The following is a 13,060-nucleotide window of genomic DNA, read 5'->3' as shown; positions in this document are numbered from 1 at the left end:
AGATTTAGGGCCCCCCCCCCCCCCCACACACCTCTCTGCCCCAGGGGGCACGTGAGCAGTAATCACTCTGTAACTTTTCCTTTCATCATGCAGAATGCATCCTATTAGGCTTCTAGACCTGGCCCTCCACCTCTGTGAAGCCTTGCTTTCTTATGAAAACCATGATCTCCTCTCTCCAACTGGGTTGGGCACCCCTGGTAGGTCTGCACACAGACACGCCCCTCCCCACCACATACACACTCTTTTTCTCTCTCTCCCTACCACCCGCACCCCGCCCCCCAATCCCCACCAGCCCTCCACTGACCTCAGCCCATCCTCCTCAAGTGAACAGTGATTATAACCACCACTTTGACAGAGGTCCTATTCTAAAAGTCTTGTAAAGCCTCGCGGTGATTTGCACGCTGCAGGCCCTTGCTGAAGATGTCTTCTTGGCTGATTAAAAGCAGTGGCTCTGTTGACCGGCTTGCTCTAGGGCAGGATGGTCTTTGGCAGTAAGGAGATAGAGTCTGCTGGAGTCTCATCACGTTGACAATGGCTTCTGCCAACGGTAAGCCTGTACCCTCTACCATAGATCTCATTTCACTGAAATCTGTTAGAAACTACGGAGGCTATCTCTTTTACTAGCAAGCATTATCGATTCCCAGGTGGCTGCCTGACCCATATACCATCTCACGGTGTTGAACGTCTCAGTCTATGCTCCTGAGGCACTCGTCAAATCCAATGAAAGCCCCTCCAACCCCTCAGACACCAGGCTGCCTCAGATGGTGTGCTCTAGTACAAAAGAGACCCATACTTCATTCTCAGCTTTTTTAGATTTAATCTGACACAGTCACCTCTTTTAAAAAAAACAAAACAAACTACCAGTGCCCTAATTTTTACTCTGTTTTTGGCTTTCGTGTTTGCTGCTCTTCAGAACTGACAGTCACAAGAATGTCCAAGTTCCTTGAAACCTCAGTTTTCCCCCTGCATAGTCAACACTCTTTTCCCAGCAGTTTTCACCCCCTGCTCACACAGCTTATTAAAACTCATTTGAAAAATGTCTCCGGTTGCTTTTTAAGGATTTTTCCATCCTGCATTTCCCCCAGGGCAGTGAGGGAGGTTGGCCAAGGGAGATTCTCTAGTTCACCCTCTGTTTCCTTCTTAGCGACTCACACTGACCAAGCCCTCCAGGAGCTGTCTTCCCAGGCCTGGCAGGAAATGCCAAAGAGTGGGGGATGAGGACAATTAGGTAGAGACTCATATTTTTAAAGAGGAAAAATCACGGATGAATTTATTGAAGTCAGGTTTAGTTGGAAGGGATGATTTCACAATGGGGATCACATGCAGCGGCTCAAAATGCCTGAGAATTTTATTTCTTATAACTAGAAAAACAAAAGCAAAAACAAACGTACCACTCAGTGGCTCTCCCATCCCCAGCCTTCCGTGGATGAGTGGGAAGCCAGAAGAGGCAATTCCTGAAATCACGCCTCTCCCTAAGCCCTGATGTTGAGCAGCCCATAACTTTTAGAGCCCAAAGAAGCAGCCTCCCAGTATTATCTCCCCTCTCTACCACTCAACATCTGATCTTGCAGACGCAGGAAGCTCCCTCTTTATTTTCCAAATACCCTCCCCTTTCTTCTTCTCCTTCCCTGTGGTTGTTTAGCCGTTGACATTTCCTTGGAAGAAGCAGGACACAGACTGAGCTGGGAGTTCCAGTGTTGGAAAAATAACAATGAAAATGAGAGTTGGAGATGAGTTCTAGGCTTCATCAGCATCTCTTTGCCTTTATCCTTTTCCAAATGCTGCCCGCGCTTCAAGGTCCAAGTTAGGTGCCACCTCTTCCAGGAAGCCTTCCCAACTGCCTTCTGCAGAGCTTCAAATGAATCACCTACAGGGCTCCACTAGAAGAGTTACAATGCTGTAGAATATCACTCATTGCATGTCTGTCTCCCCACTAAACAGCAATCTCCATGCGTTCAGAATGTTCTGGGCTTTGTAGCCCCAGAACCTAGCAGTGTCTAGCATATAACAGATGCCCAATAAATACTTGTATATTCATTGAATTAATTACAGGCCATACCTTTTTTTAACCAAGAAAAAATTATTTTGTGTATGAAAATATTAAATGTGCTGTTAACATTATCCATTAAAAAATCAGTTTAAAACATGAAAGTTTTAGTTTCTCATCCATATCAACAGATAGCACAATGTCTATAATTCTTTATGGCGATGTCAGTCTTGATGAGCATAATGCCTTTATAAAATAAGAATTATGCCCAGGGCTTTTTTTTGTTGTAAGAGGGAGGGCCTGAGAGAAATGAGACTACTTCATCTCCGCTGGAGTGGGAGGTCCTTTCGCCCCCCCTTTTCATACCATATGTTTACTATTTAGTCAAGTATAGTTTTGTAGATTTCTCCCGTTGTTTCAGGTGATTCCAGCATTCCAAAGAGCACACAGCATAGTGGGAACTCAAGTCAAACATACTGGTGTGAATCTGATTGAAATTGAAGTTACTGGCTTAATTTGGGGGGCTTTCTGCCTTTTCTCACAAGCTCTGGAGCCATTTCATTTGCTTTTTTTCCTTCTAAATCCCATGGAGAACGATCAGAGTGCAGAAGCCAAGGGCAGGTGGGCTTGGCACAGAAAAGGCCACATCCTTCTTTAACTGTAACTCGGTCATTCAGTGGGCTGTGGTGACCAGACCTAACTCATGACCTGACGTCACGATTGGCGCCAGTAGGCTTACACAATCATTGCCATTGGTCACCATACCAGACGTGGGACCTCACACACTTCCAAGTCCTGTCAGGCAATCCGCGTAGCGCGTGCCCTGAAGCCATGTGCGATCCCTCAGGAACTTCTCAAAGGAATGCTTTCGTAGGGGCTGTTTCTTCTACATACCAAACAATAAAGGCCCATCTAAAAATAATCAAACCCGACTTAACATTATTGCTGCTCTCTGTGTCATAATCAAACAAGAATGAAAGAAATCTTAATAGGATTGCAAGCAGGTCTTGTGTTCCTTAATCATGTATTAGAGTCTTAGTCAAAACCAGGCTAACGGTGGCTAAGAAACACTGCCCTTTTCAGGAAAAGTGAAACTAAAGCTGGACTGAACGATGGCCACTGAACTCGGCTCCCATTCCCACCCAAGTCCTGTCCCAGTCCTCCCCACTCTGCAGAGCCTAGACTGAGCTCTTTCCCCACCTCCAGACTAAAGCTCATCCCCGCCTCTGAGTCCTCCCAGCTCGAACACCTCCACCCAGAACATACCGTCTCAAAGCTGTTTGTTATGGAAGTTAGTATAACTCCCCACCCCCATCCCTTATTTATTTTACATCAAAATTCGACTAGTAGTTTCTTTTCTTTTTTTTTTTTAACATCTTTATTGGAGTATAATTACTTTACAATGGTGTTAGTTTCTGCTGTATAACAAAGTGAATCAGCTATACATATACATACATCCCCATATCTCCTCCCTCTTGCATCTCCCTCCCACCCTCCCTATCCCACCCCTCTAGGTGGTCACAAAGCACCGAGCTGATCTCCCTGTGTTATGCGGCTGCTTCCCACTAGCTATCAGTTTTACATTTGGTAGTGTATATATGTCCATGCCACTCTCTCACTTCGTCCCAGCTTACCCTTCTCCCTCCCCGTGTCCTCAAGTCCATTCTCTATGTCTGCATCTTTTTTCATGTCCTGCCCCTAGGTTTTTCAGAACCACTTTTTTTTTTTTAGATTCCATATATATGTGTTAGCATATGGTATTTGTTTTTCTCTTTCTGACTTACTTCACTCTGTATGACAGACTCTAGGTCCATCCACCTCACTACAAATACTTTTGTTTCGTTTTATGACTGAGTAATATTCCATTGTATATATGTGCCACATCTTCTTTATCCATTCATCTGTCGATGGACACTTAGGTTGCTTCCATGTCCTGGCTATTGTAAATAGAGCTGCAGTGAACACTGTGGTATATGACACTTTTGGAACTACGGTTTTCTCAAGGTATATGCCCAGTAGTGGGATTGCGGGGTCATATGGTAGTTCTATTTCTGGTTTCTTAAGGAACCTCCATACTGTTCTCCATAGTGGCTGTATCAATTTACATTCCCACCAACACTGCAAAAAGGTTCTCTTTTCTCCACACCTTCTCCAGCATTTATTGTTCGTAGATTTTTTGATGATGGCCATTCTGACTGGTGTGAGATGATACACATTGTAATTTTGATTTGCATTTCTCTACTGACTAGTGATGTTGAGCATCCTTTCATGTGTGTGTTGGCCATCTGTATATCTTCTTTGGAGAAATGTCTAGTTAGGTCTTCTGCCCATTTTTGGATTGGGTTGTTTTTGATATTGAGCTGCATGAGCTGCTTGTAAATTTTGGAGATTAATTCTTTGTCAGTTGCTTCATTTGCAAATATTTTTCTCCCATTCTGAGGGTTGTCTTTTAGCCTTGTTTATGTTTTCCTTTGCTGTGAAAAAACTTTTAAGCCCCATCCCTTATTGAGTAAACTCCTCCACTTGAGAATCGCCTTCCTTTTTGCTGATAACTCCATACCCAGCACCTACCTCAGAGTCAGGTGAACAACAGCTCCTTTTTAAAAACATGATGACTGGTTGCCATAGGAAAAGCCACACTTTCTGACGGTTAAGCTGGGGGGTTATGATTCCTCATAAGATTCCTTTCTAGTAAGCAGAGGTCCTTCGGCGAGGTTAAAATATGATTTGCTTTAGAAAAATTAGATGAGCATACATCTGTCACGTAAAGTGAGATGTGCCATGTTCTACTGAGCAACGGTAGTCTGGGACTTGCTCCTGTAACTGCCGCTACCTGACACTGGCCTGAGAAAAGAGTTAGCAAATCTCTGAACTTCAGAGGAGAGTCCCCTCTCTCCCCAACCTCACCCTCTACCACCCAGACACCGATCTCCATGTCAGTTTGGTCACTGTTCTGCCGTAAAGGAAACTCATGGTGTCGTACGATGCCACCTCATGCTCCAAGAGCAGCCATACAGTGAAGACCCTCAGCCAATGCTAACCACACAGAAGAGAACACTGCTGACACTGAAGACATCGTTCCTGCTCCCTCACTCATTCACCAAGAGGGCAGGGAAGCAGAGCCTCCGCTCTGGCTCTCTAGGTCCACCACGTACAGGGGGTTCACAGGGTCCCTACAACTGGACTGGACCCCTCCTGGGATGTCAGACCTCTTGGCAACACGTCCAAAGAAAGCAAGCTCGTGTGGATGCCTGCCTAGGAAACCAGCTCAGAGGGTGAAAGAGATGGCACAGCTGCTAGACGCAGGGGAAGAGGGGAGTCTCCCCACAGAGGGGATACAACGTGATGTCAGAGCAAGTCCCCACTGGACTGGGAGTCGCAGCGATGAGACGGTAAGTTCAACCTGGCCAATACCAAGTATCTGTGGGCAAAAGACTTACTTCTCTGAAATCTGATTTTCTCACTGGTGCAAAAAGAAGATTAGAAGAGAGAATTTAAAAAAAATCTTCCAACCCTCCAATTCTGAGAGTGACAACCTACCGGTTGTGAGGCCCTCTGACAGGTACCATGGCAGATAAAGAGATATAGGACACATTTCTCATTAATCCAGGATCACGCTCATGTGGAGAAAAGAGGAAAGTTGACGTCGTGACTGACCCTCTATCGTCACACTGGATTCTGCGCGTGTACACACACACACACACACGCACGCACGGACCCACAAATATCAGGCAATACACACTAGCTATCCTTGTTCTGGATGCATGTTATGTCCTATACTTGTTCAGAAAAGGGATTTCCAGATTTTTCAGGAGATATTTCATATTCTCCAGCGATTTCAGAGGGTTAGGAAAAATTTCATTTGATCAGTGTTTGGAATGGGTAGTGACAGTGAGGTAAAGCTTGGGATCACATCATTGGGAAACAGTAGATTAAGTAAAGGTAATATATATATTTTTCCATTGCAGTTCTCCTCAGCAACTCTGACAAGCAAATGTATGTTGAGACACTCTAAGAGAGGTCAAGACTGCAGTGTCCCAAACTATGGGCCACAGAGTCTTTCATTCTTTTTTTTTTTTTAACATCTGTATTGGAGTATAATTGCTTTACAATGTTGTGTTAGTTTCTGCTGTATAACAAAGTGAATCAGCTATACGTATACATATATCTCCATATCCTCTCCCTCTTGCATCTCCCTCCCTCCCACCCTCCCTATCCCACCCCTCTAGGTGGACACAAAGCACAGAGCTGATCTCCCTGTGCGATGCAGCTGCTTCCCACTAGCTATCTATTTTACATTTGGTAGTGTATATATGTCCATGCTACTCTCTCACTTCGTGCCTTTTATTCTGAAAAGTTTCTCCAGTGAGGAAGGTTCAGAGAAATACCCTTTGGGAAATAGTGTACCAAAGAGACTGTAAATTCCCTGAGGTCGGGGACTGGGCCTTGCTTACCACGACCTCTCCAGCACCTGGCACGACACTGGGCACATGGAAAGGATTCAGTAAAATATAATAAAATAAAAATTGGCCAAATGACCAAATGAGTAATTGCTGAATTCCAAGTGGAAAGACTGGCATTCGCAACGACACGGTGGTGAGAGTATGCCAAGGAGCAAGGAATCATCTGTCCAAGGTGGCACCCATCACTGTCTGGGCTCCAGATGGATACGGGTAAGCGTTTCAGGTGAGGCTGCCTTTGCCTCCTCAAGGAGCTAAGGGCTACAAATCCTTAAGGCATCCTGAAAGACTTTCACTCATTTTATTCCCCGAAATGGGGTAATAAAAGAGCTTCATGACGAATGTTGGCATTTCTCTTCTTTACTAAGAATAAGTAACAAATGAGTTAAGGATACTCATCGGTCAGACTCCATAATGTACTTACAGATTATTTTCATTTCTTTACTGCCACCTTCTGGTCCCCAGGCACCTACTTGGTAGTTTTAAAATGCTACCTTATATTTGTGGTTCACGATGGCAACCGTTTTTTTTTTGGCATGCCACATCTCTTGCGGGATGGGATCTTAGGTCCCAGACCAGAGATCGAACCCCAGGCCGGCAGTGAAAGCGTCGAAGTCTAACCACTGGACTGCCGGGGAATTCCCCACGATGGCATTTTAAGCACTTGTTCACATCCTTTACCTCATATGACATTACACAGGTTAGATGTGGTTCGGGTGGCCTTTACTCTTTTTTCATTTGATCCGAAGGCCATAAAGAACTTAAGGGATTTGCCTAGTGACAGAAAGGTAGGAGCTGAGAAAGGACTAACCACGCCTGTTGTTTTCTCCAAGGAGCAAACACCGGGGTTAGTCATTCGGCTTTGTCCAGCTACATTTGCAAAGACTTCTATCGCCCTCTCATCCCTTCACAAGCACAACCTTGAATGGAAAATCCCTTGCCCTTAAAAAAGAGAATACTGTTCAAATATACCTTGATCTTTTCAAGGGTAAAATCCATTCCACTTTACAAGGTCTTTGAGAAAATAATATAGGGGATCTATGACTGATTTTTTTTATCTGACAGTCAAGATACCATAGTGTCCTATGGCACAACCCCAAGATGGAGGTCCACCAGCTTCTTCTAAAACATACCTTGGTCTGGAAGCAGCAGTAGAGTTGGGTTAGGTACGGGTGTTTCCGCGCCAGGGCCAAAATCCTCTTCTCTGTCATTGTGCAGTCTACGTCATCATCCTGAAGGATGACATCCTTCTTCAGGACCTTCACAGCATATACTTCATCTTTGCCTTTGAGCTCCGCCAACATGACCTGTAATCAACCAAAACCACCCCGTAAGTCTATACTTGTAGGGAATCAAAAGAAACCCAAGACAACATCAAATGCTTTAAAAACTAACTCCTTTTTTTTCTTTAATTTTAAATAGCATAATAGTATTTAAAATGTAAAGACTACCCATCCTAATACAGCTACTACAATTTATTTATTTTTAATCTCTAACAGTGTCCAGGCAAAGAAAAGTTCAACGCACATTTATTAAATAATTACTCGTATGTTCATGTAATTTGTCATACTTGCAATTAGAGTACAGCAAATAGATTGTTTTTTAACTGAACATTATTTCATAAGCATTTCTCTACATGGTCTCCACCATATCATGGTTGCTGGTACTCAATTCAAGTATATCAGTAACAGGTTAACCATTTACCTCATATTAGACACTTGAGTTACATCTAATTATTACTATATAAACTGCATCAAGCATTTTTATACATATAATTTTCTTTCTTTTATATCACAGTTTTAAGATGGAAAGCCTTAGAAGTGGATTATAGAGTTAAATATTTTGCACATTTCCTAACTGACTTTCAAAGAGGATGTACAATATAATCTGTCGCTAGCAATGTAGAAGTGCTTTAGTTCCATGCAAATTTACCAACAGTGGGTGCTTTCACTTAAAAAACGTTTTTGCTCATGTCGTGGGTGTGAAATGTTACCTCAATGCTGTTTTAACTGGTAATGAAACTAAAAATATTTGTTGTCTAATTATATTTACGTTTTGTGTGAATTATTTGTCAATTTCCTCCCTCTAGTTATCTATTTTCTTACACATCTGTATGAGCTTGGTATATAAAGTTCCCACCACTATACATTTTTTTTTTTTTTTTTGCGGTATGCAGGCCTCTCACTGTTGTGGCCTCTCCCGTTGCGGAGCACAGGCTCCGGACGTGCAGGCTCAGTGGCCATGGCTCACGAGCCCAGCCGCTCCATGGCATGTGGGATCTTCCCAGACCGGGACACAAACCCGTGTCCCCTGCATCGGCAGGGGACTCCCAACCACTGCGCCACCAGGGAAGCCCCCACTTTACTTTTTGCAAATGTTTTTCTAAGACTGTTTTATGATTTTCTGTTATCTTTTTCTATTGAACAGGGTCCCCTATCTTATGTAGTCGAATCTGTCCTTGTTTACCTTTATGGTTTCCTCTATAGCTTTAAAGCTGGGAATGTGATTCCTTCTCTAGAGAGCAAATTAGCAGTTCTATTTTCTTAAAGTTTTCCTATCATTTGATATTTTTGCACTCATTTCCCTATACATGTGACAAGACTTTCTCCCACTGAATAACTCCTAAGTACAGTATTCTAGTAGAGCTAAAGAATAGTAACTCAGAGGCTTCACGACGGTGTTCAGGATGTTACCCTGAAGACCTCTGTCGCCCACGTATAATACAAACTCTTTAAAACTGGCTCAAACTTTGGCTGCAATTTCTCTGAAGAAGCAACCTAAATGCTCCAGAGTCATCACAGTTTCCATCCTGCGTATACCCTATGAAAACCTGGAAACTCTGAGCCCGCTTTCTTCCCCTTGAATCTTGCTCAAAGTTAAACCAGGTCCTGCTCACATCCCAGAGTTATGCCTCCTCAGAGGACTGGGGTCTGTTTCTTATTTAACCAGTCTCCAAAGAATGTGATTGCTTCATCTTTTGCCATTTAAGCCAATCCCAGTTCCTTTCCTGCCACTGCGATCTCAGGATGAGATGGAGCAGGTGAGATGGGTTAAGAACCGGGGCTCATAGCCTGGGGGTTCCAGAGAGCCACTCCCTTGAGAGAGAAGTAGAGCAGGTCTGCAGCTCAGCCTGCAAAAGTCCAGGACGCGTGAGGGCATGGGACCCCTGGGAGCTCCCAGAGCCAGGCACCTGGGCCCCTGAGCACCGGCGCTCTGCTCTGGGAAGTCCTAGAAAGATGACTCCCATCGACCCCCAGGCATGGCTTTGGGAAGAGCAGGAATAATCAGGGGTCTGAACTGAAGTGTTAACCAGCTTCCTAGGCTCTCTGCCCTTCCATCTTCTTTCTAAAATAAACGGGATTATTTTTCCATCTCACCCCACCTTCAGAATGCTGGTTGATCACTGCAAATACTTTAGCGGACACACTCTGCACCCACGCCCCACATCGCTGTGTCGGGCTCGGGGTGAGCAGGATAGGGAGAATGGAACCGAGGGCAGTGGCCCCTCATCCAAGACACGAGACAGTTGTGCTCAATCTCTTGCCAGGTGCAGAGGACACACAAGACATTTAGTCAGTGGCAGAAAAGTCAGTTGAAGAACATTATATTTCCAAAGTAATACATGCTAAGATTTCCTTTGAGCCCCAAGTTCACTGAGGGCAGAGATTCTAGAATTCATTTCCAAAGTCTTCATGATGAATTAAAGTCAGAATTTCAGACGGATCTCTGAAGGCAAGAAAGCTATCGTTACTATTATCGATAACGGGATGCCAAGCACACGTAGTGCAATTTAAACCGTTCCAGGTGCTTTCTCCCCCACTCTCTCACTTGATTCCTGTCCCCATTTGACAAACGAGAAAAACTAAATCCCAGAGAGGTGGAATGACTACGCTGAACTCCCACAGCTAGTTAGTTAGCAGGAGAACCCTGGCTCCCGTCTGCTTGGCCTCAGGCCATCTGCACTCAACAAGGAAGGAAAACATAGTCAGTCAGACTAGGCTGAAATGCTCATCACTTAATCTTGGACCAAACCAGCAGCCCTGCCCCTGCATGCCACAGACCTTGCCGAAGCTGCCTTTGCCCAACACCTTGATGAAGTTGAACTCATCCAGGCCCAAGCGCTTGGCCTGGCCTTGCCGGACTTCACCATTCTCGCCCGGGCTCGCCAGCTGGCCGTCGGTGGATGCTGCTGCCCTGTGCTCCTCCCCTCGGTTGTCAAATGACAAGGCCTTCCGGATGTTGTTTTCAAGTTCTTTTATTTCTAGGGCCAAGGGTGACAAGATACTGCATTAGCGCATACCTCACGAGCCCTTCCCATTAGGATTTAATACTCAGAATTTACCCCCACGAGCTCTCAACCCTCCTTCTGGTTCTTCACAGCAGCAGACCCAGTGGGGCATCCCTTTACGTGGCTTCATTTGCTCTGCACACTTTCCTTGGCACCTAACGTAGAGCAAGGCCTAGGCATGCAAAGAGGAGGCCGTCCCCGCCAACCAACTCCTTCAGATCTTCCTCTTACTCTGGGACCAGGCCACCTCTCCGAAAGCCCCCTTCAGCCAGTAGCCTATTTACTCCATTATTCTAGGTGTAATGGAGGAATCCTGGCCTTCTCTGGAACCTCGCAGAGTCCCCAAGGCAACAGGTACCCTTCCAGTTTCCTTTGAAAATTAGAACAATGACTAATGGAGAACCATTGTTACAGTAATTGTTGGTGAGGTAATTATTTCAATAGCTGGGACTAAGAAGCCTTTGCCTTCTAAGGGACTTTATTTGGCCTTGTTGCTGGGTTTATTCTAAAAACCCATCTTACACAAGGTTATTTAACAAAATGAGCAATGGGCTTATCATTACCAAAAGAACTGCTTCCCAAGAGTGACATGCTGCAGATTTACCTAGGACGGGACAGGGATTCCTCAGTACAATTTCACAACTACGACACAGCCTTGTGCCCCTCCAGAGTATGTGACCTGAATTACCTGGGGATGATAAGGCTGGATGATCCTTTGACCTTTTCTATTTGAGGAAGCTTTACTGTTAGCTATATATTCACCAAGACGTACACCCCTCTGTGTAGAAATGGGCATCTTAAGCATAACCCAGTTTTAAAAGATGCTCGTGAATAACTGGGATCACAGGAAGGGAACACAAACTACTGACCCTTGGGAACCAGAATCACGCATTAGTGACCCCGTGCTGCTTGACGTAAAGACAACTTTGGCTTCTTTTCAGAAGGACTGAGGCCCATGAGAGCTCACTCCAGGAACCTGGAGATCTTCCTTGGATCTGGAGTTTGACTACTCTGAGATGTGTCGGGGCAGGGTAGAGGGGAGGGGTGAAGACAGCTTCCGAGTCTACAGATATGCCCATGCCAATTCTGCAGTTTTCTATCTCTTACTCTTAACTAAGTATAACTTTTGGTCTCAGCACAGAGCTTCTCAGCCTAACTTCCAAGGCAAATTAATAAATGGATTTTGGAAGACAGAACTTGGATGCTTGGGGATATCAAAACTTGAAGAAAATGTCTTTCTATGTGTTCTTACAACAGAGGGAAGAGGAATAGTGCCTTATTTCTGCTCTGCAATAATGCCATGTCTTGCTAAGAGGGTTTTCACGTCCCTTTGTGCTCACAACACTGCTGGGGAATGCCGTACTTGCACTGACTGGGGCCAAAGAGAAGTCCCGAGGGGCACGGTGTCCTGCCAAGGCTGGACAGCACTCTGGGCAGGGACCAGGCCTAGAAACCCGGGCACCTCATCCCTTACTTGGGGTCTCTTTACCATATGACCCTGTCTCCTAGAAGCTCTCAAAGGAGCTCTCAGCATTAAAAAAAGGGAAACATGAAAATACCCACACTGGGCCGGGATAGTACCTGCTTGCTTGGAGGCCCCAGAGTACCGTCAGCTTACTAACAGATGGGTCAAACCTCTTTTGAAATGAAGCAGAGTATAAAGATGCAGAAAGTAAACCAGAGCAGCACGAAGAGGCACTCAGACCAATTATTCTGTGGCCTCAGGACTGGCATACCCCCTTGCAGCTGTTTTATTTACTCCTAGGTAAGGGCTAGGGTCACTCCAAGGGCTGGGTCACAGTGATGACCCCCAGGGAGGGTTTGATGGCATGGATTCTGAGAATGGGGCCCCTATGCCAGGAGGGGTGCAGTCTCACCCTTACCACTGACTTAGTTCCTGACCTTTGGACAAACCCTTTCAACTCTCTGCCTTCCACTTCCCACCCTGTAACCTGGGGACAGTAAGGGAGCATGGACAAGAGAGTCGGCGTGAGCATAAAATTAGGATAAGGAAGACGAAAGAAAAGGGGCTACAGAACATCAAGGCACTACTGTTATGATTCATTAATGATGGTGAATGTTCTGCCGATGCAAAAATCCCTTCCCAGTGAGATCTGGTTCTGGTCACCAGAGGGGAAGGTCTTAAACGTGTAAGTGCCTCCTCAGCCTCGGCATCCCTGGATGCCTGTAGAATTCAGAAACCTCTGATGACCTTCAGCACATTCTGACGGGGAAGGAAACCTCCCGAGCTGAGCTCTAGAGGGGAGTCAGTCCTAGAGCTGGCTTCCTCCCCACTGCTTCTCTCAGGCTCTTCGCCAGCCTCAC

The 13,060-nt window shown here is 45.3% G+C and overlaps 1 protein-coding gene across 3 annotated transcripts in view; it reads right to left on the bottom strand.

Annotated features, from left to right (window-relative positions):
• The window catches only part of PRKCE (protein kinase C epsilon), a 646,138-nt gene that overhangs the window by 290,271 nt on the left and 342,807 nt on the right, over positions 1 to 13,060 (bottom strand). For all 3 annotated transcript variants that reach the window (XM_024753630.1, XM_024753627.1, XM_024753628.1), the window contains 2 exons: positions 10,509 to 10,708; positions 7,581 to 7,754 (listed from right to left, as the gene is read on the bottom strand). In XM_024753630.1, coding sequence (XP_024609398.1) covers positions 7,581 to 7,754; positions 10,509 to 10,708 — 374 coding nt within the window. The remainder of the gene's footprint in view (positions 1 to 7,580; positions 7,755 to 10,508; positions 10,709 to 13,060) is intronic.

This window comes from Neophocaena asiaeorientalis, unplaced genomic scaffold, assembly GCF_003031525.2.
Source record: "Neophocaena asiaeorientalis asiaeorientalis breed wild unplaced genomic scaffold, Neophocaena_asiaeorientalis_V1.1 scaffold171, whole genome shotgun sequence".
NCBI classification, from domain to species: domain Eukaryota; kingdom Metazoa; phylum Chordata; class Mammalia; order Artiodactyla; family Phocoenidae; genus Neophocaena; species Neophocaena asiaeorientalis.
Note: the sequence above shows the minus strand (reverse complement) of the source record. Positions and strands in the feature narration are given on the sequence as shown.